The sequence below is a fragment of the Mesocricetus auratus genome, unplaced genomic scaffold (genome assembly GCF_017639785.1).
Source record: "Mesocricetus auratus isolate SY011 unplaced genomic scaffold, BCM_Maur_2.0 Super-Scaffold_100009, whole genome shotgun sequence".
In the NCBI taxonomy this organism is placed as follows: Eukaryota; Metazoa; Chordata; class Mammalia; order Rodentia; family Cricetidae; genus Mesocricetus; species Mesocricetus auratus.
In genome coordinates, this window is record NW_024429193.1 from 71308928 (window position 1) to 71336680 (window position 27753).

Here is a 27753-nt window from a genome sequence, read left to right on the forward strand (position 1 = left end):
TCCTGTTGTGGTGTCAAAAGGCTGGACATGGCTGGTAGAGGAAACTAGCTCTGGGATGTAGGTCTGAAGGTCAGATCTGAGGTAAGAAGGGGAAGTCTCTGAGGAGGAACTGAAGAGTTAGCACACGCTCACACTGGCTCTCACTGACGTCTGCAGTCTGTCAGCTGGTGTTGTAAAGTTGCATTCCTGAGAAACACTCAAAAATGAGGCCACTTGCCTCTAACTGACTTCCAGTGTTGGAATTGAATTTTCATGTGGTCACTAATTTTTATTGATAGGATTACAGAGGAGATTGTGTGGGCAGGTATAAGAGAAAATTAAAGGGCATGTAGCTCAGTGGTAGTGACCTAGCACATCCTTTCTTGTCTGAAGAGATTTTGTGAAGAAGTTCAGCTTTCCGCTAGTGCCTTGATTTGGATTGCTGGGTTTTCAGCTCTGCTCGTTAATTAGATTCCTGACTTTGGGCCAGAGCTTCTCTGGGTTTGCATTTCCTGGCCGGGAGAAGAGATTTAGTCCTGTGATCTCTTAAGGTTTCTTCTGCCATAAAACTCCAGGGTTATGGGTTGAGGCCTGATTTTATCACTGGATCAGTGAGAGGATTTTTCAGCTTTGTGCAACATAGTCATTGCTGTTATTTATTTGTTGCTGTTGGCTAGCATGTCACTCTTCCATTATAACTTGGCTGCCATTAGAAGAAATGGTTGGCTTTGTGCTATGGCTCTGGGAATGTGCTGTGGAGGAGAAGTCAGGGTTGCCTCTGTGTGAGTAAGGACTGGATGGCGTGCTGGCTACTTCTGTGTCAACTTGACATAAGCTAGAGTCATCTGAGAGGAGGGAGCCTCAATTGAAACAATGCCTCCAGAAGATTGGGCTGTAGCAGACATGTCTGTAGAGCATTTCCTTCAGCCCATTGTGGGTGGTGCCCTCCTCGGGCTGGTGGTCCCGGTTTCTATAAGAAAACAGGCAGAACAAGCTGTGAAGACTAAGCCAATAAGCAGCGCCCATCAATGGCTTCTGTCTCAGTTCCTGCTTCCAGGATCCTGCCCTGTTTGAGTTCCTGCCCCGACTTCCTCAGTGCTGTGGAAGGGTGAGGCGAATAAACCCCTCCTCCCCATTGCTTTTTGGCCTTTGTGTTTCACCACAGCAATAGTAACTCTAAAACAGATGACTCATGTGTTAAAGCCCACATCGCCACAGCAAATTTCATGGTGCTAAGTGTCTTACTGGTGCACTGTGCAAGAGTTTGACAGGCATCCCTTATAGTAAACTTTCTCATCTGGACCACCAGCCCACAAATAACAACGTGGAGACTTCTTATTAATTATGAAAGCTTGGTCATTAGTTTAGGCTTATCCCACTACCTCTTATAACTTACATTACCGTTGTTTTTTTGTTTGTTTGTTTGTTTTGTTTTTGAGACAGGGTTTCTCTGTATTGTTTTGGAGGCTGTCCTGGAACTCACTCTGTAGACCAGGATGGCCTGGAACTCACAGATATCCACCTGTCTCTTCCTCCTGAGAGCTAGGATTAAAGGCTGCCGACGCCCGGCTACATTACCTGTGTTTATTAACTGTTCTGCCATCTGGCTGAGTTGCCTCTACTCTGTACTGAGCATCCAACCTCTTCAGTGTCTCCCTTCTCTTACACACCTAGATCGTAGCTACGGCGCTACCATACTTAACAACGATCCGAGGCTCAGGGCTAAGAATGTAAAATGAAGACAAAGACAGCGGCTCATTCCTACAAGGAGAATGGCGGTTATTATTACAAGGGTAGAGCCTTAAATACCAAAGGCAGGCATGGTGGAAAAATCCACAAGGTCAGAAACCTATGTTCCCAGGGCCCTCCAGCAAAAGAGGGATTAGCATTTAAGCAAAGGACAGAAAACAGGAACTTGCAAGCAGGCATTACTGGGAGGAGGGGATGAGAAGTGTTTAGCTAAAAGCTCGTAGTACAAGCAGTCAGCAGAACCCCCATGGGAGAAGGGTGCAACACTAGATTCCTTCCCTTCTATCTCTCTCTCCCCAGAAATCCCGCCTATCCTCTCCTGCCTAGCTATTGGCTGCTCAGCTCTTTATCACACCAGTCACAGCAACACATCTTCACACAGTGTACGAATATCCCACAGGAATGCCTGCTTCATAGATGGTGACTTGGCAGAGCGACTATTTTCTAGAGTGTGAGAATGTTACAACCAAATCCTGTAGGTATGATTTCAAAAGTTTGAAGATCATTAAGTTTTTAAAAATTTATGTGATAAATTTTTATTTTGTTTTGTTTTGAGATATGATTTCCTTGTGTTTCCTGGCTGCTGTGGAAGTTACTGTATAGACTCAGAGTGGCCTCAAGCTTGGGGTGACCCTCTTATCTCTGCCTTCCCAGTGCTAGTTAACAGGCGTGAGCCATGGAACTTGACCCTGTTCTTTAGAATGGTTACTGAGTACGCTGGGAGAGAGCAAAGGGCTGGACATCTACATGATACTGTCTGCATCTCAGGGCCACGGGTTTTTGTTTTTTAAAAAAGGATTTCAGGTCATTGAGACGGCTTGGCAGGCGTCTTACTGTGATAAACATCATAACCAAAAGCCACTTAGGGAGGAAAGGGTTTATTTCAGCTTACACTTCCACATCACAGTCCATCATCAGAGGAGTCAGGGCAGGAACTCAAGCAGAGGCCATGGAGGCGCCTACTAGCTTGCTCCTCATGGCTTGCTCAACCTGTTTTCTTAAAGAACTCAGAACCGCTTGCCCAGGGGTAGCACCACCCCTAGTGGGCTGGGCCCTCCCACATTAATCATTAATCAAGAAAATGTCAGGCAGACTTGCCTATAAGCCAGTTTTATGGAGCCGTTTTGTGAGTTGAGAGTCCCTCTTCCCAAATGACTTTAGCTTGTGCCTAGTTGACAGCACGTCGAAGTTTTGTTGTGTAAGCCTGATAACCAGAGCTCAGTCTCCACAACCCATGTAAAGGTGTAAGGAGAAAACTGATTTCACAAAGTCACCCTCTGACTACTGCACACCAGTGGCACATATGTACACACGCGCGCACACACACTGATGGCAGTGAGAGGGTCCCCTGTTTTTCTTAACGTACACATGCGTGTGCACGCGCACGCACACACACACGCACACACAGAGTGATGGCAGTGAGAGGTCCCCCACTTTTCTTAACTCTGGGGAGGTCTTTCTCATTGCATCCTTACACCAGCACCTGCTCTAACATCAGCTCCATAAACAAAGCCTCTTCCATTCAGCTTGCCGTGCTGTCTCATACAGCTGCTGCCCGCGTCTGGTTCTCACATGTTGGCTGGTTTCCCACTCAGCTCTTCTCTGAGCCATTGGTTCTCAAGCACCAGATATGTAAAGATCAGCTCAGACCTGGTCAACCTGGGGCTTCTGAGTTAGGGATGGAGTGGCTCTGAGATTGCATTTGTGACCCGACTCCCAGGTGGCGGGTGCTGCTAGTAGGGCCAGTGTTCTGAGGGAGGGCACAGAGTGCATGTAGGCCGACCTGGCTCTACTGCTCTCTAGGCTCAGGTATTTTCTGTGGCTCACCCACTGTCTAGCATCTTCACAGAGAGGCATTTCCCTAGCCCTGGCTTCACATGTTCAGCATGGTTCTGAGAACTCATTCCTCCCGCCACTCGGATGGGCTGATGGTACTAATTCTGTCCCTTTTCCCCCATAGTGAGTTTCTCCACTGACACAGATCAAGTCAAACTGAAAAAGTATAACAATAGGTATAATTGAACAATGCAACTCCTGGATGGGTCCTCTGGTCCCAGAGATCAGAACCAGAGGAGTCACACCCCCAAATGAATGCAGGGAGACTTTACAGGTTGTAGGTAAGGGGTGATGACATGTCTGCTACAAGCTGGGTTTGTACCCAAGTATGATCAAAAGCTGAGTGCTTCGTTGGGGACTTGGGCAGTTGTTGGTTCCTTTCATTTTGTTTGGAGACTTTCTGAGACAGTGGGGTTTGGGGAGAGAGAGAGAGAGAGAGGGAAGGGGGGGTGAGGTGAACTGGAGGTTCCAATAGGTACCTCTCCCTGCCTCCCTTAGTACCCTCTGCTGAGACTGGGAGGCTTGCAGAGAGCTGTAGTACTGTGACATGTACTGAAATCAAAGTTTGGGTGAGAGGCTGAGGAGACATGGAGGGGGCATGGATGTGGTGACAGAAGTTACGGTGATTACAGTTTTATCATCAGGGTTAGGCTCCTAAGAGAAAGCCAGTGTTTAATATGTTGTGTATTTCTGTCCTTGTGTCCTTTGTGTTGGCAGAGGACCCTAGGTACTGCAGTGCTCAGTTAGTGTTGGATGAGAGAGGCTAACTACCTGCTGTGGAAAGGTCAAAGGTCCTTTTTGTCAGGTCAGGTCAGGTCATACTCTTCCTAGTTACACCTCTGACATACAGAGCTTAGACAGGACTTACGGTGCTTGTGACTGACAGGAGGAAATTAACCTCCCAAGGTAAGTAAAAATAAATTTTGCTGTGATTATATGATTCGCTGACAGTTCTGTTTCTTCTCATCCTTTAACAACGGGCCGATCAAAGCTGGGCTGGGCTGGGCTGGGCTGGGCTGGGTAGATAGCAGTGATGTGGTCTACCCTGACAAGCCTCTTCACATTGATGCCTGCCTCTTGTGGTTTTTCTCAATAGTTACACAGCTTCTGTCCGAATCAGAGTCTGGGAGGCCTCTTCTGTTTTTGGAAACTGAGCTGAGTGCTTCAGGGAAAGTAACGGACACATGTACCTAGGCAGTGTCTGGCCAGGCTGAGGCTTACTCTGAGATACTGGGGTCTGGCTGTGACCTCCGTTCACACACCGACCTCACATGCATTTGCCGACGCCTTGCCCCTGATTTTCTTCAGCCTCTGCCTTGCCCCTGATTTTCTTCGGCCTCTGCCTTGCCCCTGATTTTCTTCAGCCTCTGCCTTGCCTCCGATTTTCTTCAGCCTCCTTTTTTTGAAACTATTTTTTTTTCAGTTTTGAGGGGCTTCTTTAATTTTGGTCCTGTTAGTTTGAGAGCTGCTGTTTCTCATCTTAGGTTTTCTTTTTTTGCTGTGGTGAAAGACACTGTCCACCCAGCCCTTGGCCTGCATCCACAGTGAGATGCACAGACATTGCTAGTTTTCAGTTAGGAATGAAATGTGGTCTCCGCTCACGACCAGCTTTTGGCATGAGATTGTGGATACTAGGTCACAACTTTCGTCCACAGGTGAGTGCCTTATTAATAGTAAAAAACGGGAACAAGCTGGCGGGAGACCCAGCTGAGGAAGACGGAACAGAGTAGGGCTGTACGTGAGCTTTCCAGCAGTTGGCACTGGTGGAGCTCTGTGGGCTGCAAACATAAGTTGGATGTTTGATGTGTCATTTTTCAGTTACTAGAAAAACTGTGGCGTGTTTTCAAACAGAGGGAGCAGTCTGGTCTTAGTAATGCCCGTAAGCCATTTCACTGTGGAAAAGGGCTGTTAACACAGCAAAATAGTTAGTAATAGGTGAGAGTAGTTGTTAAGTTAGGAAGACAGTGAAGAAGGAAAATATTTACATCTGAACTTGAGAAAATAGCTTCCTCACATTTCCTGATAGTTCTCCTTTGTTCCTTAAAGTATGGGCTTATCATTACAGCTTCTCTGCCTGATGCCGTCATATGTGCCTGTATCAACCTGACAAACACAGTAGTTATGATATAGCTCAGTTTCGGGAGTTCCCAAGACAAATGGAAACAGAATGGGGAGCACCCCTCTGCCCCCTCCCACAGTATGGGATGGAGAGTTAGACGTGAAGTCAGGAGAGAGCCATCTGCAGTGATGTCTTATCCTACTCTATGTTGTGGGTCCCAGCAAGCTTCAGATTTCTGCAGTGTTCTGGAAGCCAGCTGTGCTGCAGTCTGCCTAGGAAGGACATACAGTCTGTTGTCCACAGGGAGCCAAAGAACACTCATAAGTTGCTTCTCCTGGAATCATTCTTAGGTTGAATTTTGCCTTGGTTCTTAGGAGAAATGACACTTAACCCAGTGTCCATGAACTTGAACTTTTATCTAGAAAATGGAAATGTTCTTTCCAATATAGAGCCACCTGTCCTTGCAGTAGTAAGAGATGTAATGATTGGTTATGTTGAGTTTTCTATTTAAGGAAATTGTACACACCATGCTTTTGAAATGTGGTCGGTGGGATGGAATTCTTGTACAAAAGAAATGAGAGTAAACTTTCCATGTAAATTGGTACGTTTTGTGGGTGTACCCCTTTCGCCTTCAGCATAACTTGAAGAGAAACTTAACTCACTGTGTATGTTTCCACTTACTGAGAGCCCGTGTGTAAAGTAAGGAAACCTGTGTGGGCTGCTGACTTATAAACAGATACTGCGGCTGTGGAAGGGACTGGGTTAAAGACATGAAAAACCAGAAAGGAAAGAAAACTAAATCCCCAGTGGGAACTCTTAAGTCCAACATGAATATAGAACCAGATCCGAGTGATGGCTCCTTCCAGGAGAAAATAAACTAAGGAATTCAGGGCAGTCCCATGCACATCCACACTTGTGTTCTCTAGCCTGAATCCTTCCATCATTTGTTTCAAAGCCACCCCCTTAGTCCTCCCCACCACATAACCTGTGGGAGGCTCTCAGTGACATGTGCCCAAGCTTTGAAATCACTCTGTGTTGTCTTAGGTAATATCCATTGCAAACACGGGCTCAGTGGGCTGTTGCACAAGGTGCTGTGTGTTCCTTGCAGAGACCTCACTCTTGCTAAAACAACAGCATCAGTGTTTCAAATCTAACTAGTAACCGGTTCATGTTTCTGTCAAATGTTTTATTTTCAGAACCTAAAATTCATGCTGTCTCTCATTCACTTTCCTTAGATCTTTGCCACCCCCTTGAGAAAACACACTCTTTGTGGCTTAGGAACTCTGTTTTAATCCATCCATTCACTGCCAGAATGCTGGTTGGGTGTTGATAGATTCCAGTAATAAGATTTAGAAAAAAAAATTCCAGTGTAGGCGATGTTAGTTATACCAGTTCAGCTGTTTTTAGTAGGAGATGATAGGAATTGGAAAGAGCCAGTTTATTGGAGACGTCTCTAAAGATCCAGACACACTGCATTCTAAGCTGAATCAGGGAAGAAATTGAGAAGATGCCTTCAGGCATAGAGCTCCAATCTGAGCTAGCAGGGAAACAGGGAAGCCCAGAGGAAGTAATGGAAGTGAGAGAAACTGCTTAAAAAGCAAACATTTAAGGGCGTCTACATTAGAGTTGAGGTGAGCTGGCAGGCTGACCACTTTAAAAGGAGTTTAATAGAGCAGGTTCTGATGTGCACAGGGCAGGGCAGCCTCTGAACCCAGTGCAGAGAGTGCTCGCCCTACCTATTGGCGTTGGATGCTGGCACAGGAACCGCAGTAGAGGCGCCTGGTCTTTGAATGAAAATGAGGACATGACCGCTCCTAGGTATGGTGGAGGAGAAGATTTTATAGTAGATATGAAAAGAGCACAGCCAGACGCGTTTGGAAGAGTCCAGACTGAACATGGCCAGCAGACTAGCCCTGGCCTTGAGAGGAGAGAGAGGGGGCAAGAGAGAGGACCCCAGGACAGGAGGAAAGGACCAAGATGAAGAAGAACCAAGAGAACGAGGACCAAGAGAATGTGTAGCCAAAATGGCTGGGGAATGTAGGAATGGGAAGCTGAGGGAAGGGAAAGCTGAGGGAAGGGAATCGAGTTGAGAGACTGGAGAGATTTAGGGTGGGGTACAGGAGTGAGAAGTGCTGAGAGGAGCCAGGACTCTGGAACAGGTACTTATGATGTTGAGAGAGCCTGGCAGCCACCATCCTCTTTGATATGTAAAATAGGCACCACAGTTAGCCATCCTCCTTGAGTTTCTTTGGGACCTCACAGTCTTGGGATGATGGCCCTCTCAGAACTGGGGCGTACCCTACCTTCCTAACCTTTCAAAGGCACCAGACCCTCTCCTGGACCAGTTCCTTGTCATTCTGTGAGTCCATCTTACAAGCTCAGCATAGAATCTGTTTGTGTGAACACTTCAGTGACCTTGTGCATACCGAATTCTCTGGATTGTTCCCAGCAGCTAGCTTGTTCACAGTAGCCTCCTTGAGATGGAAGAATGTTAAAGTGAGAATGAGCCTCATTGGAAGCAGGAGCTCCCAAGTGAATGGATGGGTGGTTGGCAGACTGCAGAAGCTGGATCCTTTGATAAGTGCGTCTGTCCATAGCTCCCAATGTTCACAAATATGCACATTCTTTAGCCTTCCTAATGTGCATACTGCAATTGCTTTGTGAGAAGCTGTTCCTCGAACATAGAATTAATTCTGGCTTTATCCCCAGGGTTAGTTACCTTTCTGACTGACAAAATGCCTGAGAAAGCTGGCTAAGGGTGGGGGGGGGGTTAGTTTTGGCTCATGGTGTCAGTGGTTTCAGTCTGTGGTTTGAGCGCCATAGCTTTAGTCCTGTGGCAGGGAAGAACATAGCAAAGCCAAGCCACCCACTTCACTGCAGCTGGGAAGCAGAGAGAGGGACGGGTCTGGACGTGGATGTCCCAGTGACCCACTTCCTAACGGTTCTTTCAGCTGTAAACTCATCAGGGGATTAATCTCCTGACGAGTTTGGTGTCCTCATGATACAATCACCTCCCAAAGCCCATTAGCCAGCATCAAGCTTTTGACACACAAGCCTTTATGGAGATAGAATTCAGACTTCAAGCAGGTTTCCCTGGTCATTCTGAGGGATGGCCAGATTGGATGCAGTGGACTAAGTTCTCTCTTGGATCTGGGCTTGTGGGGATTCTCTTTTAGAAGGGAGGGAACCTTGCTTTTCAAGATTCCACTACAGAGAATTTACGTGACTTGGGTTGAAGTAGTTAATTCTGTCTCCACCGCTAGTAGCAGTATTTCCAGTCTAGGGTGCACAGGATTTGTGATCTTATTCTCCTAGAGGAAGGACATATGTTACTTGAATACTGAATGAAAATAGGATTGTCTGTAGTGAGAGTTAAAAATTTGACTGAAGGCTAGGGAGGTGACTCTGTAAAAGTACGTGTATTTTCTTATCTCCTTTAAGGAAGGGGGAATACAGTGGAAGTTCCGTAAGACAAGGAGCTGCTTCTTGAGAGATTTGAGATTTTTTGGGAAATAGTGAACCCAGAGTAATTGAGTCGTGGAAGGGTCGGCTGAGCTCTGGGAGTTAGCTAGTTGCCGGATCCCAGGCCTTGGTGTGAACTCTGGTTCTGCCCTTTGATTTCCCCAACTTCCTTCTTTCTTAGCTTCTCCTCATGTTCTCTGCTGGGTTTTTTTTTAAAGGTACTGTGCCTTTAAATTAACCTGTAAACCCCACCAGCCCAAGGACTAGGTAACTTCCTGGGATTCTGCGAGTTGTAGTTCTTGAAAACAACAAAGCCTCATGGGAAAGTATGGTGGCCAATGGTTTTTTGTTTATAAAAGCCCCTGTAACACGTGTCTCTTGGCCACTCAGAGGAAATTCAGAGTGGTCCTGACCAAATTCCATCCTGGTCAGTGCTTAATATTTAAGTAAAGCTTGCTTCAGATTTGGCTCAAAATTGTTGGGCTGTTGTTTTTTTAGACACGTCTCAGGTTTAACAGTACATGCTAACAAATTAAAGGACATCTCCCGTGCCCTGTTTTAGTCATGCCTACTTGATTGAAACTGATGAGCCCTTCGTGATGGAGTCCTTGTAGCAGCAGGGGTTTTATGTCAAATGGGTCTCTACTGAAGGGCAAGGCTGTTCTCTGCAGCTGCCAGGCACTTGAGATGAGACAGGGTAAATTGCACTAGGATAATAGGCAGGAATTAACCGCAGCTTACAGTGCTGCATAATCACCAGAACTGTGAAGGGTGTTAATCAAATGCATCTGCATACGACGTTTTCATTACGTGCAAGAGGGGAGGGGTTCTGCTTATACACCCGCAGATGCAGGGTCTGTAGGGCTAGGCTGGGGGAACATGTGAGAAGTTGCATCTGCCGGAATGGCCATTCTTTTCCACCCCAGAGACAGGATCGAGCTGGGAGTCTGGTGTGCATACTTACTGTTCTCTTCTTTTAACTCTTTATTGAGATAATTCGTGTGGCATATACAGTGCAACCCAGTGTTTTGCGTTTGATTTGGTTTTAGGGTTGTATAGGCGCTACTACAGTCTGTTTAGACTTTTGCCTCTCCTAAAAGAAGCTGCTGGCATGTGTGTATGTGTGTACTTAAAGCATTCCTTTTGCCACGCTGGAAATCAAACCCAGACGCTGGTGCATGCCATGAAAGCGCTTTGTCACAGAGCTATGCCTCAGCTCCAGTTCCAATCAATTGCTTTTCAACTTTTTATTTTTAGTGTGTGTGTGCTGGGTATGTGTCGGTTCCCAAGGGGGTCAGAAGAGGGAAGAGGGTATCAGATCTCCTGGGACTGGAGTTTCAGACTGTTGGGAACTGCCCTGTATGGGTTCTGGGAACTGGGCTCTGGTACCCTGGAAGAGTGGTAAGCACCCTGAAACACTGACCCATCTCTCCAGCCCCTGTTTATGCCTTTTAAGTGCTCTCTCTCTTTCCTTTTTCTTCTTAGTGAAAACACAGATCATCTTGGTGCTTTTGAAAAACCACATTTCCCAGAAAGCCTTTGTTTTCATCAAGTCACTGATGACTTTAACATTATAGAGTCCCCATTTTACTGACTTTTGAACTCAACCACATGATTTACATTGTAGTTACTGGGTTTATATACCTAACCCTAAGTTGGGGCCTTCTCCTTTGTTTGAGCATTGGAGTTCAGTTGTTCAGGTAACCTGGGGCGGGGGCTTGAAGCATAAAGACTTTGTGGCTCAGATCTTTTGCCACCACACTGGCCACAGTGGGTCCTGTCCCTTCTGAGGAATTAGGTATGGAGGGATGCACATCAGCGGATAATGAGCCTGCAGACTTATGTACCGGGCCTCCGCCTCATGTAAGGCCTTAGAACTCAGGAATCCTCCTGGAGATGCAGCTTTAAATCGACTTTTAATAGGCTGTACCTTGAGAGTTGAACATGGTCCATAGGGATCTAGCTTGCTGGTGGAATCTGCACTGAGCATGGGCCTGGCAAGGTTCTGCCTAGGGTTTATAAGCAGATACAGGTTCTGGAGAATGAATGTGGAGGAGTTTGAGACAGAGGAGGTCAGGGTCTACAGTGTAGGACCATCTGTGAAGAGGTGTTGAAGCAGAATGATTTTAGACCTGTGTCTGTGGGATGATTAGGCTGGAATGCTAAGTAGGGGGAGCCTGGATGTTAGGAGAGATGTTGAAAGCCTGAAGATTGATTGATTAGTGTGCTGGAGAATTGAGGTGGTAAGATGGAGAGAACTGGGCCTGGGTCACATGTAGAGGGAAGGGTCAGACAGGAGCCAGAGGTGAGAGCAGAAATTAGGCCAGGTGCAGAAAAATACCAGAACTGGAGGATCTGGAGGTGGAAATGTGCCGCTTGATCCATACAAAGGAACAGCTGCAGGCTGTGTCCAGGAAGGCTGTGCTTTTCTGTTGCCCTCAAACTTCACAAACATGCCATTTCCAAATATTTTCAAGGTAATGGACACAGAAGCACTTCACAGGTTTTAGGGAATCTGAAAAAAGGGAAATCTTGCAAATGCTTCATGCATCCCAGCATTGCTAAGTATTCTGGCAACTGCCTTCTCATTTTCCCTTCTGGTTTTTATTATTTCTTAATTGTAATCAAGTTGACCACAGCAGCCTTTTCCTTCCTCACAATAGATCCCCTCTTCTTCCCATTGTTGGTTGCTATTGTAATCTTCTACCTTGATAGAGAGCTCTACTTCGGAATTGATGGCCATTGACTGAGCGTTGGAGGGATCAAATCACATCCTGCAGGCTGCTGCCTTCTCCAGCTGCCAGATTCTTTGTGGATCCGTGCAGGATGCTTGCTGCTCTTTGTCTGGAGTGTGCTGGAGGGTGAGGGGAAGTGGTTAGAGGATCAAGGGGCTGAAAAGGAGTCCCGGGGCAGGATGGGGCTGACCCACTGTGAAAGGGTAGCAGACCTAGAGGGTGCCTGAGCAAATAGGCCTTGGCTCCTAGGCTTGGGGACCAGCAGGGCCATTCTTTCTTTTACAACCTCTTCAGCAATTTACACTTCAGCACGCCTGGGCCTGAAAGAAAAATTACAATTTAAAAGGAAAGCTCTGGGTGCATGATTTGCATATGAGTGGCATCTGTATAATTAAGAACAATTAAATCCCCTGGCTGAATTGAAAGGGAGGCCCCAGCTACTGTTGCTGGGTCCCTGTGGAGTGCAGCCTGTGGCTGTCAGTTCTCTGGAATCCAGTTGGCAGAATATTGCCATCTCCCCTGACTCTGCTTCTAATAAACGGAATTCTGCAACAGACCTTTGTAGCCCTCTGACTTGTCCATCGCCTTTCTTCCCTTCCTTCCAGGTGAGGAAGGGCCTATATTTCTCCTGGCCATTGACAGAGCTCCTTACAGACATCTTTCATTGGATCCTTCCTTGGGTTCCTAGGTCTGTCTTGGCTAATAGAGGATCCTGAAGGCCTGGTCACAAGACCCTTACTCTGCACATATCTTCTTTAGTTAGCCCCATGGTCTCTGCCTAGAGATATTGTTGGCCATGGGAATTTAGTTCTTTCTTTTCCCACTGTTGTGTGACCCATGGACACCTTCCTCTCAGTATTGTCAAGGAAGCAAGACACAGTTTTCTAGGTTATTCCTCCTCTGGTTTTACAGGAGCTTATGTGTGGAACAACTCAAGTAGAACAGGAATGCAACTGTTTCCTGTCGCTGCCCCAGGTGAAGGAGGTAGTGTACCAACAGTGACAGAGGTTATGAGCAGTCTTTGAGAAGTAGGTTCATTTGCACTCGGGTTGATGAGGCTGTTTTAGTTACTTTTCTATTATTGTGAAGAAATGTTATGACCAAGGCAGCTTTTAGAAGAAAGAGTTTACTGGTGGCTTACTTACAGTTTTAGAAGACGAGTCTGTGGCCATCATGCAAGCAGCTAGACAGTAGGCACAGGTATGGCACCGGAACAGTAGCTGAGAGCTTACACGTGATCCACAAGCAGGAAGCTGGGAGTGGGGAGGCCAGCGGGGGTGGGGGACTTAGTGCTTGCTGTCTGGGACTGGCCCATCCCCAGTGACACACCTCCCCCACACCTCCCCCAACAAGGTCACTTCCTAATTTTTCCCAAACAGTTCCGATATCCAAACACTCAAATATATGTGTCTCTGGGGCCACTCACATCCAAACCGCCACAGGATTCCCTTCTAGGACTTTGATTCCTTTAAGTCAGATGGGGACATCACCGGTGTGTTCCTTTTGCTGCCTCTTCTGCCTCTGGTGTAACTTGTCAAACAGCTCTATCTTTGGCTTCCCACAGTGTCTCACAGAGGTTCTTGCAGTTCTCTGTGGCTGGTAGCAAGGCAGAGCACTGAGTCTCAACCAGCCATACGTAGGCATATGATTAATGCTACTGAGGACCACAGTCTCAGTGTCCTTTTCCCACTGAAAAGCAGTAGAACCCATTTGGTTTATTAACAGTTTGGGTTATGTGTGTGTTACTGTGACTGGGAAGCTCAGGGCCTGAACACTATGGAAATCTGACTTGGCCACATCTTTCTGGTAGTAGGCAGACGTGTAACAGGCATTTGCATAGAACTAGTGCCTCTGAGTAGTGGCTGCTGGCAGTTTCTGCCATTAGAAAAAGGCAAGAAGTGGCCTCAACTGCAATTAAACACCTTGGTCATCTGTCCCATGAGAGACAGCCATGCAGCCATGGCTCCAGGGTGTCTCAGGGCCCCCACTGCGTGCAGACACTGGTCACTCCCTTCTCAGATACTCACGGTGTGTCACTGCGGAGGTGGAAGAGTGCATAGGGAGGAGGCCACAGTTTTCCTGGAGGCTTCAGCTTCCAGCCTGTTTACTAAAACTTACATCACTGACTGTGCCCCCATTCAGAGGAGCCTTGGATGTGTGCCCAGCTAAGACCCCATTATCTGGAAGAAGGAGGGCCTGAGTGGTGTTAGGGGCCCAGAGAACAATCTACCACAGAGCCTGGCATAGAAGCAGAAATTGTTACCATTGCACGGTCAAGAGAACATTGCTTTGACACAACATATTTCAAAACTAACCTCCTATCTTCTCTTATGGTCACATTCTAGACTGGTTTTTGTATTCTTTTTTTTTTTTTTTTTTTTTTTTTTTGGTTTTTCGAGACAGGGTTTCTCTGTATTGTTTTAGAGGCTATCCTGGAACTCGCTCTGTAGACCAGACTGGCCTCTAACTCACCGAGATCCACCTGCCTCTGCCTCCTGAGTGCTGGGATTAAAGGCATGTGCCACCAATGCCTGGCCTTCTTTGGGTTTTATATGAGAGAAATTTGCCTTTAAGCCATTCTGATAATAGGATTATTACATAGACATGAGCTTGGTGATGAATCATATTCTGTGGCCAATTACATATATGATGGGTGTTCAGTAGGCAACTTGAAAGTGATGTTCGGAGGGTTTTTGCTACATTCCTATTTCTTTATTCATTTATTTGTTGGTTCTGGTCTATGCATACCAGCCACATATAGAACTATACTCCTTCATTACGTTTGCAAACATTGCTTTCAGAGAAAATATATGTATTTCTTTCAACAGAAAGGAGTTGAACTTTTTGAACGACACCATATTGTACAAATATTCATAGAAATAAAAATAGGCAACATGAAACATTGAACCATATATTAATATTGTGCTAGATTCTCATAATTGCTGCAAAGCCATGAGGCTGCTTCATTGATTATGGCCAAGCAGACCATGATTCTGCCCTTCCAGGAGTGATTAAAAAGCTTAGAAAAGCTTACCAGATTTCTCAAGTAATGTCGCTAACATTCTGTGAATTGTCTAAACATTATTTTGATACTTTTCTCATTCAGGGACTTTTTAAAAGTTTACTTTATTTTGTTTTGTTTCATGTTTGTGTATGTGTAGTGTGTGTGTATTTGTGAATCATGTATACACATTTGTGCATTGGAATGCATGTTAAGGTCAGAGGACTGCACACAGTGGTCATTTCTCTCCTTCTGTAATGTGGGTGCTGGGGATCAGGCTGGGTAGCACCTTTAGGCTGAGCCCTCCAGTGGACCTTGTGTTGAGATTAAAGATAAATTTGTAATTTGTCTTGAGTTTCTCCCTTTGTTTGAAACCTCTTTTCCCAACTTAACCCGAAGACAGTATATTAAGATCTCGAAACCCCTTTCAGATGGCTCCCCTTCCAGAGTGGTTTTCTTTTTCTTTCTTTCTTTCTTTTTTTTTTTTTTTCTTTTCTTTTTTTGGTTTTTCGAGACAGGGTTTCTCTGTGGCTTTGGAGGCTGTCCTGGAACTCGCTCGGTAGACCAGGCTGGTCTCGAACTCACAGTGATCCGTCTGCCTCTGCCTCCCGAGTGCTGGGATTAAAGGCGTGCGCCACCAACGCCCGGCCCAGAGTGGTTTTCTAAAGGTTCTTCCTAGCAGTGATCATTTCCTCCTTTGAACACCCTAAATAATTAGGGTGGGTACTTTGGCCTAGATTGTGTGTGATACCCATCACGGGGGCAGGATATACACACGTTATCCACGATAGTGAGCCAGCCTGTCGTCTTTGTCTTTGTATTCTTGACACTCTCTGCATTTGCTGTTGTAAGATCCTGATGCAGGTGGGTAGAAGAAATGAATGTCAATAGCCTGCTATCACTGTATTATATACAATAAGAACAAGTCCATCTGTCAGATTGATTCAAGGGCTTTTAGGTAATCTTTTAAAAAGAGACAGGCTCACTATTGGCTTTACATCACTGGGGTAAATACCTACAGTAATCAGCCTGTAGGGAGAAAGGTTTATTTTGGCTTTACCATTTTAGAGATTTCATTCCATGGTGGGTTGGCCTCCCTGGTTTGGGGTCTGGAGGAAGTCAGAACAGGGTGGTGACAGTTGTAAAACCTTTCTCCTCTGCTCATTCTTCCCTGGGGAGATGTGCTGATATATTATATATGATTTATTAACGCTTGCCTGAGGATACAGAAAGTAAAGCTAGCCACAAGCCATAGAGCCAGGCATTGGTGATACACACCTTTAATCCCAAGACGGAAGAGGCAAGCAGATGGATCTCTGTTAGTTCAAGGCCACACTGAGCTACATTACATGACATTGATCTAGTCCTAAAGAGAAACAGCGCACACAAAGGTGATCATCACTTGGGATTACATGCCTTTAATTCCAGGATTTGAGAGGTATAAAAGAAAGAGACAACAGGATGGGATTATAGTCTGAGGCTTGGCGGAGACAGGATTGAAGTCTGAGGTTAGGTGGGGATATTTATTCTCCAGTCACGCTGAGGAAAGGACAGCCCTTTCAGCCTGAGGTAGAGGTAAGAGCTAGTGGCCAGCTGCTTTGTTTATCTGACCATCAGCTTGAACCCAGTACCAATCACTGGGTTTTTATTAATTGTGTTACAGGGAGGAGAGGAAGAGAAGGCTCTAGAGAGAGTAAAAGGAGCTAGAGCCTCAATATCTCTTTCAGGGCCATACCTCCAGTTTCTTAAATGCTATCGGGCCTTACCTGGCCCTTTAAAGTTCTGCCATTTCCCAGTAGAGCAACAGGCTACAGACCACATCGTTAATGCATGGATCTTAGAGAGATCTATCCAAACTGTAGCATACCTCCAAGGAACTGTAAATGCTAAATTTGTAAGGACAGTGAGAACTGAGCAGGGCTGCTCTAGTTCATGGGTACATTGCTCGTCTGTGCTGAAGGAGGAGAAAAGCCTATCCCCAGTCTCCCTGCTACCTTTGTTCTCTGTGTGAATTTCTGCATTGTTGTTGCCTTGGCTGTGTGTAAGATATCCGCTACAGACATTTAATACTAAATTATGTTGTGTGCTACCTTGCTGTTACAGAGCTGGAAGAAAAGCAAAATGGATTTTTTATTTTGCACATTATGAAATCATATTCAAATAATTTTAACAGGATAGTATGACTTACCTCTAGAGTCTAGGAAAGATGTCAGTCTTTAAACCACAAAGGAGTTGTTCATCAATTGAAGAAAGGAGAAAGTTGGAGCAGGAACCAGGGAAGTATGTACTTAGTTGCTGGTCTGTTCTTTGACAGATTTTTCCAGTCCATGTGGCTACAAGAGTTCTTTACAGCATGCAGACTGTGCTGTGACTAATGTGTGAATGCAATGGCATATTTTGAACTGTTTTGAATTGCAAATACAGTGCTTTTTAAAAATAAAGTCCTGATAGTGCGCATGGAGAAGGAGAAACTTAAGTGGTATGAAAATAGAATTCCTGCAGATCCCTTAGAACCACTTGCTTGTGGAGTTAAGGAAGACTACAGAAGCGGGGTTGCTCCATGGCGTCCCCACGGTCATATAGGCAAGTTACTCTGCAAGTTGGGATCTCTTACAGCAAGCCCACTTCCATGTCAGATTCCACCTAGAGGTGCTGGCAACTGTCTCCAAGAGGTGCTTCTAGTACAGATGGAATGTCAAGGCAGGAGCTTCACAGAGGAGTCTAGGTCACAGATGCACAAACTTGGGGAATGAGTCAGCTAAACCACAGTAACTATTGCCAGATGAGTTAAGCAAAAAAAGGAATTTATTGAAGATGCTGGCAGCCGACAGAACCTCTAGGAAGAATTAAGAGTAGGCTTGAGGAACACAAGCTAGAGAGGACTTGGCACTTAGAACGACTGCCTAAATAAACTGCTGGGGACATTGGCACCTTTACCGCTAACACAGTTGCACTGCTGTTGCTGTGGTTGCCCACTGGAGGAAAACTCTTCCTTCCTTCCTTCCTTCCTTCCCTCCCTCCCTCCCTCTTTCCTTCCCTCCCTCCCTCCCTCCCTCTTTCCTTCCTTCCTTCCTTCCTTCCTTCCTTCCTTCCTTCCTTCCTTCCTTCCTTCATTCCCTCCCTCCCTCCCTCCCTCCTTCCCTCCCTCCCTCCCTCCCTCCTTCCCTCCCTCCCTTCCTCCCTTCCCTCCCTCCCTCCCTCCCTCCCTCCCTCCCTCCCTCCCTCCCTTCCTTCCTTCCTTCCTTCCTTCCTTCCTCCCTCCCTCCCTCCCTCCTTCCCTCCCTCCTCCCTCCCTCCCTCCCCTCCCTCCCTCCCTCCCTCCCTCCCTCCCTCCCTCCCTCCCTCCCTCCCTCCCTCCCTCCCTCCCTCCCTCCCTTCCTTTCTCCCTCTCTCCTCCTTCCTTCCTTGTTGCTTCAGTGCTTGATGCCCTGCCTCGGGTGAGTCAGTTTGGTCACATCTTGGTCATGTGACAGTATCCTAGCTGCAAGGGGAGCTAGTAAAACGGGCAAGATGGCAGTTCCGAGTTCAGAAGCTGTAGAATGGAAAATCTGCAAATGTTGTCAGATAGGTAACTGAATAGCTAGCTACCAAATAACAAATGTCTATGTGATGAATCAACAAAGTCTTAGAGATGGCAGACCTAGTAGGTGGGCAGGAGTCCTTGGCCAGAGTCAGAGAACTGGGAGGAAGAGCCTCAGACACAGCCTGGAGCGCAGAGAACAAGGCGCTGGAGAGGGGATGGATGGTGCAGCTGTCAAGGAAGGACGGCATGCAGGAGCAGTTCCCTAGAGACCCAGGGAGCACTGCTCCAGAGGTGGCAGCAGCAGAGAGACTCAGGAAGCTCAGCCCTTGACTCCATGGCTTATGGATCACGGGAGGGCTGCATGACAAGGGAGGGGCAGGCCACAAAGCCCAGACTTCCCAGTGTGTTCACATCTCTCCTTGCTACCCTGGAGCAGCAAGTTGTCTAAGCCCTCCAGCCATTTCCTCATGTATGAAACCGGAATGTCTGCTAGTCAACTTCCTGTTAACGGATGTAGTGAAAACTTAAATAAGTTTCTGCTGGCCTGTGGTTCCAGGGAGTCGCCAATGACCAGGTGGGGTAATAGCTCTCATGTCTCTGGAGGTGCTGGATGTCTGTGGTGGGGAACACATACATAGTAAACTGTCACTTCATGGTCTTGATCCACAGAAGACAATTGCCTTCAAGGACATACTCCCAGTGACTGAAAACCTCCCACCAGGCTTCACTGAAAGATTCCAGCACGTCTCAGAAGCGGCACTCTGTGGACAAAGACACGTTCCCACCGCAGTTCTGACAGCGAGCTGTGACAGTGCCGGGCTAGCATGTGGCACCTCAGAGGAGCTCGTGCATAGTGGTTGCCATTATCTGTCACCACTTGGACTGTGAGGGGTAGACGGCCTGAAGAAACAAGGAAGGTCAGAGAGCTTAAGTGACTGGGGCATAAGTCTCTTCATATGCATGTGCAGGGCAGAAAGACAGAACAGAGCGTGATGTTGAAAATCCCTGAGAGGGCAGGAGCCTAGATCCACCCACAAACAGTAGCTGGCTAATCACTGAGTCTTTGACCGAGGAATTTTCTCTGTGGGGATTACTGTGAGAATTTTCATCTGCAGTTTGGGGAACACTTTGGAGGACATTTGTCCTAATTTTAGGAAGATCTGGCTATCAATACATTGGGGCTGCCTTCAAACCCTGGCTTTTTTTCTGTTTTTTTTTTTTTTTTTCTTCAGTCTCGGAACAGACCTAGGTTGCATTGCTCAACAGACTTTCACTATGATTTTCTTTCTCAGTGCATTAAGATCTTAAACCCTGACACTCTCTACAGTAAAAGAAACCGAGAAAACTATGTTCTGTTAAAAGTTCCCCACTGTGAGATTTTAATGCAGAGGAAAAAAATAACCCAATGATTTCAAGCACTGTAGTTACTGTTAACTGCCAAGGAAGAGGGATAGTTCTAACTGAATTCCTGAAGCAATGCTTTTGTCTTCAGGTTTTTTCCTGTCAGTAAACTTCTGGGGAGACTTTATATTTGCTTTTTGTGGTACTGGGGATGGAACCTGCAGCCTCCTGTGCCCTTACTAGTATGCTAACACAAACTGGGCTATATTCTCTGCTTTCAACTTTGCCACAGATCATGCAGCTAAAGCCATTTGCTGTTCAGTGAAGGTCCTGATAGTCAGTGCTTGTTCTGGGATGCTGTGCGTTTCTAGTCATTGTCAGTGTTGAGAGCTTCAGGGAGGACTTGTTCTGAATTAGGTACTCAGCTGTGAGCTAGTCAGTAAGGCCTGCCCCAAGCTGGGTGCTGTCTGTGTCTGTAGGGCTGGAGTTGTGGCACGGTTGCATACTGCACACATAGTGCGTTCTCTAAGACCTCTGAGAACAGGGACTGAGTCCTGGAAATGCTTGTTTCTTGCTTGGGGAATGGGTATGTCCTTGGGGTACCACTGAGAAGAAGGGATGCAAAGATATTGATGCAGAGATCCTTACCTTCATAGAGATCACACATCTTGAAGCATTCCTGTTGCTGCCATAGTGTGCTGTTGTGAGCAGTGAGAGCAGTCTACTAAGTAGATCCTTAATGTATAGTGTCTTCTATGGACAACAGAATGTACACACCAACATTATTTTTTTCCAAGGAGTAATTTGTTCTCCCTTTTTGATGCAGAGGCTTTGTGAGATGAGTATAGACCATTTCTTTTATTTATTTCTCCTTTTTGTTCTTATTCATTGGTCAAAGATGCTGCCTTGGCTTTAATGTGTTTTAAAATTTTTAATTTTGGAAAAAACTTGCTGTGCTGTCTAGGTGTTGGAACAGTCTATTAAAGGCAGCCAGCTGGATAGACGGTAAGGCTCTGAGAGCCACTGATGGGAAAGACCACTGAGGAGCGTGCAGGTCAGCGAGGTGCCCATCCTTGCTTCTCCTTGCGTGGGTGGTCACTGTGGTGTCTCACATTCAGTGTCTCCATCTCAAGAAAATGGACAGGCTTCTAGGAGAAAAGCACAGATGGCTTTATCTGCTGGAGTATTGCTGAGCTGACCTGGCCAGCACCCCCGAGGCCCAGCAGAACCTTTTCTGAGAGCCACCGACAGGCTCTGGACTGCCTCTGCTCTGCCGTTACTCACTTCCCTCTCCCTGCTTCCATTCTCTTCTCAATTTACATCTGTGCTCGCGTCAGCACTTCTGGATATGGCCTCCTTCCAGTGTCCAACTGTGGTAGCTGTTCATTGGGGTTCATTCCATACAGCCCCATTCTCTGAACTCTGCTGGAGTAGTAGCATACATGGGGTCCAGGGTTCCTGCATGGCTAAAAAGAAAGCGAGACCTTTGGTGTCTGTCCTTTCTTTTTTCCTTTTCCCTTTTTCCTTTTTCCTCTTTCCTCTTTCCCCTTTTCCTTCCCTTCTTCTTCTTGGTAGGAGAGCCTCGCAGTTTTCCTGTTGGCACACTCACACCGGGTTATGACCCGAAGAGGGCATATTTCTTAGACTGAACACCTGCCGCAGTGCCGCTAGGGTTGGGGTCAGAGTCATTGGCCTGGCTGTCCACTCTGGAAAGTGGACCATTGTCTTTGAACAGAGGACAAGCTCTCAGAACAGCCGGTTATATATTCATTTCCTTGTCTAAACCATTGTTTTATGGGGTGCATAGGACATCACCATTTAATTGACTTGGAGTAAGGAGTCTAGCTGTCCACATAGTTCTGAGAGTGTCAGTTGCATCCAGCACAGCCCACCCATTCTTCAGAAGCGGGAACTGAGTCCTGCACTGTGGGGTCCTCTACAGCTGCACTTGACTCAGACTGTCTTTTCTCCTGCACTAGCCACCTTTTCAAGCTTACTTTAATTTTGTTTTATTTGCCCTTATATGTATAGAGAAAAATATAGGAAAGAGAAAGACAGAAGAATTTGGATCATTTGGACAGAGATGTGCCTTTTTAAAAAATTATAAGATTCCTTGACTTGGGTCATTTAGACAGAGATAGACCTTTATAAAGTATAAGATGCCTTGACTTGGGTCATTTAGACAGAGATAGACCTTTATAAAGTGTAAGATGCCTTGACTTGGGTCATTTAGACAGAGATAGACCTTTATATAGTATAGGATGTCTTGACTTGGGTCATTTAGACAGAGATAGACCTTTAAATAGTATAGGATGCCTTGACTTGGGTCATTTAGACAGAGATAGACCTTTAAATAGTACAGGATGCCTTGACTTGGGTCATTTAGACAGAGATAGACCTTTATATAGTATAGGATGCTTGACTTGGGTCATTTAGACAGAGATAGACCTTTATATAGTATAGGATGCCTTGACTTGGGTCATTTAGACAGAGATAGACCTTTATATAGTATAGGATGCCTTGACTTGGGTCATTTAGACAGAGATAGACCTTTATATAGTATAGGATGCCTTGACTTGGGTCATTTAGACAGAGATAGACCTTTATATAGTATAGGATGCCTTGACTTGGACCTTAAAGCTTAAAGCTGTGGGATGACTGACAGCGGTGGCTGTCTTTAAAGCAAGGTCCGAAAGTGACCACTGAGGCTCTAGCTCAGAAGCATGCTGTTAGCCTGCTCAGGGTTTCGGGTTCAGTCTCAACCAGTGTCTTCTAGGAAGGACTAAGAGTGTGAGGAATGGGGGTATATAGATAGGGTGCATGCCCTGTGGGTATTACCACTGAGAGTGTGAGGAATGGGGTATATAGGTAAGTGGGGCATTACCACCTGGGTGGTCCATCCCTTTCCCTGTCCCAGAAGCAGAACAGCTTCTCTGGTCTTGATTCCTTTTAACAGATACAGGCTAAGAATGTAAAATCCACAACCTACGTTTATAGTTGACTTTCACAAGATGCATGTGTTTGCTTTATGCCATGTAGGACTCTCTAGAGTAAAAGAGGCCAGGTGCGATTTGGCATTCCTGGAACATGACCTGTGTCATGAAGGGTGAAATGTGCAAAGTTAATGCTGGCTCATGGAAGAATGGAGGTGAGAAAGTGGCTCATTGTCCATTTACCAGAGCCTCTAAGTTATTTCTTTGAAGGTGTTTGTTTGGAAATGATTTGGCATTTCAAACACAGCATTGAGTTCTTAGTAGTGATAATTTGAGGGTAGGTTTTGACCTCCATATGTGACTAAATTGTGGCCACTGGCTACTTACCCACTGTTAGAAAGCCAGCCACCTTTCCCCTTAACTTTTGCACCACAATAATGAACACAAGGGATTTCTGTGACTCCTAGAAGTCTAGTTCAGTTCTGACATTTTCTATCGGTCAGAGCCCACACCAAGACCACAGTCCCCAAGCCGCTTCCCCACTTGAGGTGCCAAGCCACAAGCCTACTTGTTTCACCCATGCTTCTGACCCACAGACTCTATTGAAGGTTCCCACAACCCCTCCACGCTTTTGACACATTGGATAAAGCAGCTCACACAAGTCAGGGACACATTTGTTCCCTTTTGTTATAAACGGTATTACGGAAGACCCGCATGAATCAAGGCATAGGGGAGGCAGGCAGAAAGGTTGAGGAAGGATCGTTATGAGGAAGGTCTTTTGACCTAAGTAAGGACACGTCTGAGAATGCCCAAGAGGAACATTGGATAGGATTAGTTTCCAGGATTTATTGTGAAGAAGAGAAATTGTAGTTTATGGGGCCTGCTTTGGGGAGGAAATTGTAATATCAACCCGCAGCCTTCCTGTCTTGGTAACGTGTGCGAGTAACGTCTAGCTGAATAGTGTCTCTTAAGGGCTTTATTATTATTATTATTATCTATTATTTTAACTTACTTAATGTTAAACTTCCTTATGCCTTGATATGTTTTCCAAATTTTTAATGCAGATGAGGTAAAATCTACTAATGAGGAAGAATCTTTTTGATTTGGGGAGGAAAAGTCACTATTGAGATTTTGTTTTTCTCTTTAAAGTTATAGAAATTTGGAGTATTTCTGCTCCATTACTTTACATTGATCCCCAGTTGCCTAGTTTTTGTTGAGTATGTGAAGTTTCTGATGGTGGAATTTGAAAATCTGTTATGTGGCATATAGTCCAGGTCTGTGTTTAGTTTGTTCTATTCATAGACGGTCACTGTCACTCATAGGGACCTCTCAGTCTAGAGGCCAGCATGGACACTGAGCTCCAGTGGCCTCTCCATGTGTTTAATCTGTTCTATTCATAGACGGTCACTGTCACTCATTGGGACCTCTCAGTCCAGAGGCTAGCATAGACACTGAGCTCCAGCGGCCTCTCCATGTGTCTTTCTTGCTCTTTTGGTGAGATGAATGTCATCCTCTTTGTAACATGATCCTCTGTTATTACATAAACCACATTCAGGCTTGAAGCAAAGGACTTGTCCTCTCATTTTGTCTTCACAACAACTGTAAACCAAGTACTGCTGTCCCCTGACCTTTTAGAAAATAAGGCAGGCACTGACAAATTAAACTACTGACCTACCCAGGACAGGAAGGCAATGGGCATGAGTATGGAACCAGGCTTATAAGACCTCTGTGATCTTGGCAAGTTGATGAAATCCTCCAGGCCTCATCTGTCCACTTGGAAACCATGCACAAACCTAATGATCACCTCACTTCTTGGTGCCCTGGACAGGAAGGACTGCTATTAATTGTTGTTGCTCATGATTAATGCAGCACATTTCTGTAGCCTCTCTGAGGCTGCTTGTGTTTCTCCGGGAATGCTAAGCCCTGACCAGCTTGGGCTAGAGTGGGTACCCATGGTGCACCTCTGAGGTTTTCACTTCTGTTCTGAAGGCAACTGGTGTTTTCTTTACAAGCAAGTCAGAGTGTTAATGCTGGACTTTCAGGGTTTGGAGGAGTCCAGTGAGCTGCACACCTTTTCTGTGTCCCTTTCTATTGGATGGAAAAGTTGACGAGAGTTGGGTAGATGAGAACGAAGTGTCACTTTTATTATTAATGCAGCATGTTTTGGAGGTAGGATGGAGACTCGGGTAGCTCTAACCTAGAAAGGACGTTTTCAGAGAGAGGGTTAGAGGAAGGGCATTTGATGACTGCAGGGCACAGAAGGAAAAACTGCATCTGGAACTGTGAGTGAAGACGGGCTGGGTCTCCGACCCCTCCATAGATTGTGCTTTCAGGAAAGATCTTCCTGAGGCTACAAAACTTACTAGCTGGAAGACTTTAAAGTCCAGATGAATGACCGAGGCTGGACCAGCTTCCTGGGGGCTTTTTAGGGGAGGCAAAAACTGGTAAGATTCTGTTACAGAAAGCTGTTCTGAGTCTCTAAATAAAGCATGCTCGCTTTTGGAGCTTCCCTAGTTAAACATCTCCGGGTTATGTAGTTTTCAAACTGCCATGTGTCTGTTAATCTATCTAGATGTTTATACATTTTGTTATATCTTTATTATACTTTTCATTTACATGTGTTTGGTATGTTTTTCTACTGAATTGATCACTTTGCAAAATATTTATTTTATGTATATAAGTGTTTTTGCTTGTATGTATGCATATATGTGTAGCATGTGTAAGTCAGTCAAAAGGACAGTCAGATCCCTTGGAACTGGAGTTAAAGATGGTTGTGAGTCACTGTGTATGTGCTGGGAATTGAACCTGAGTCCTCTGTAAGAGCAGCAAGTATCCTTAATTTCTGAGCCATCTCTCCAGCCCTGTGACTTAAGGGACATGCGATCACAATATTGAGCAACAAGTGCTAAAATGTAACTTGCCATGTGAGACTTTATGTGATTCTTATTCTTAAAAATATATAATCCCAGCACTCAGGAACTGAAACAAGAGATTTCCATGAGTTTGAGATAAGCCTGAACTGTATAGTAAGTTCCCAGACTCCTGGGCTACAGAGTGAGTCTGCATCTCAAAACAAAAAGAAGCGAATAAAATCCAGATCTGGTTGGAGATTATGCCTGCCTTCAGGCGCTGGGCTGGCTATGATACACTGACTTTTCTCTATTGACCTTTAATCTCACAGATTCAGGTGCCAAAGTTTCCTTGAATCTACCTTACATAGATGCTTTTCTTTATTCTGGGTATATGAAGATAGGCTGGTTACCTACTAATCATTAAGTGGGCCCCGTTTGTGTTGTCATCATGCTGACAAAATTTGTATACTTGATAAACATTATATTAACTGTGAACTAAGAATGTCAATTTTTTTTTTACAACTCTAGTTCACATTTATCCGGAAGGGAGTAAAATTATTTCTCTTGAATTTAAAGTCCATGACCTACATATATGACTGTAACATCCTAATTCTAAAATTACAGCAATTAATCTCTCTTTTTTTCTTGTTTTTTAGCTTCTCAGAGAAACTGTTTATTGGAAAAGGCTTACATTTTCAGCCATCAGTTCTAGATTTTGGAATTCAGTAAGTATCTTCTATTATAAATAATTATATTTGTATTTATATACAGTATACCTTTTTAGATTTTTTAATTATATATGTATGTGTTGGGGGGTGTGGTTCTGTAAAACGCAAATGCAGATGCTTACAGAGGCCAGAAGAGGGCATTGCATCCCCTAGAGCTGGAGTTGCAGGCAGTTGTGAGTTGTTTAATGTGGATGCTGGGAACTGAGCTCCAGTCCTCTGTAAGAGCAACATGACCTGATAATCACTGAGCCCTCTCTAGCTCCTGTTCTCAGTGTATCTCTTCTGTGCTGATATGTAGACAGTGTTATATTTAAAGCATATTAATAATATGAGATAGCTATCCTAAGACTTGTTAAAGGAGTATTTCCATGAAAAGGAGAGTAAAAGTTGTTTTAAGTTCTTTCCTAATATTTTGTTGTTTCTTTTGCGGTATTAGGAATTGAAGTTAGGATCTTGTCTGTGCCAAGCGTATGCTTTACTACTGAGCTATACCATTAGCCCCACCACCTAGTTATTTAATGGTATGCTTTATACTGTTTAATGGTGGCTAGTCTTCAGTAAGAAGTCAGTGTTAAGCCTTTGTTCTTCTGGAACAAGTTGGGGTATTTTATAATAGGAAAATCAGGTACTGATGGTTTCTGAATTCTTCTAGGCCAGATGCAGTTGTTTCCCTTTCCTGCTGCGCTTTCAGCCTGGACGTTGTACTCTATACAAACTTCCTCGGGTTAATTGTGGACATTTAGGTAGAGAAGATGAGATACGCTGAAAGGAGACTTGGTGTTAAGAACCATGAATGAAGAAATTCAGGCTTTGAGATAACACGAGGAAGAGGAGGAGGAGGCTAGAGAGGAGGCAACTTAGAACTCTTGTCTGTGATACAGTTCAAAACGTAAAAGCTGTTACGAAGCTCCTTGTGTGCAGAGGAAGGTGGCATTAAAATATACATCTTCAAGTTAGCCTCCTCGAGCGAAGCTCTGCTTAGGCTCACAGGCCTGTTGCTCACCCTCTAGGAAGAGCTTTTGTGAGTTCCGGCAAAGCTGGATGGAGTCACACGGTGACGAGTGAGCACCAGGGCCAGTGGGGGCTGGGGTGGCTTTGTGCATTCCTCTTCCATGTTTGTCTTTCCTTCTAAGTCTCCAAGGGTTACAACAGTAGGGAAGGGCTGACTTGGAAATGAAATGTCCTGCTGAGCTTTTTAAAGGAAATTTTTCTAAAAGGAGGAAAAGATAAAATTCTTAAGGCATTTTGCTGACTTTACAAGATTCTAGGTATCTGATTTAATTGCTAATTATTTAATTAATGACAAGGTCTTACACTGTAGCCCTGCTGACTTGAAAGTTATAAAACTCTGTCTTCTCTGCCTCCTGTGTGCTGGGATTAAAGACTTGTATTACCATGCTCAGAGTATTTTGTATTGAATTCCTATATTTTTATTTTTAGATAAGAGGAAAGAATTAAAAAAACAAACAAAAAAGCAGAATTTATAATCATTTAGCTGATAATATAAATAAGATGACTTATAATCGCACTGACTTCAAATCTGAGAGAGTAGGTA

At 45.2% G+C, this 27753-nt stretch overlaps 1 protein-coding gene across 8 annotated transcripts in view; it reads left to right on the plus strand.

The window, feature by feature from the left end:
• The window catches only part of Tmem131l (transmembrane 131 like), a 137839-nt gene that overhangs the window by 42371 nt on the left and 67715 nt on the right, over window positions 1–27753 (plus strand). For all 8 annotated transcript variants that reach the window (XR_005879503.1, XM_040752589.1, XM_040752587.1 and 5 more), the window contains exon 4: window positions 26127–26195. Coding sequence is in view for 7 of the 8 variants with exons in the window: in XM_040752589.1 (XP_040608523.1) it covers window positions 26127–26195 (69 nt within the window). In the remaining variant the exon portion in view is untranslated. The remainder of the gene's footprint in view (window positions 1–26126; window positions 26196–27753) is intronic.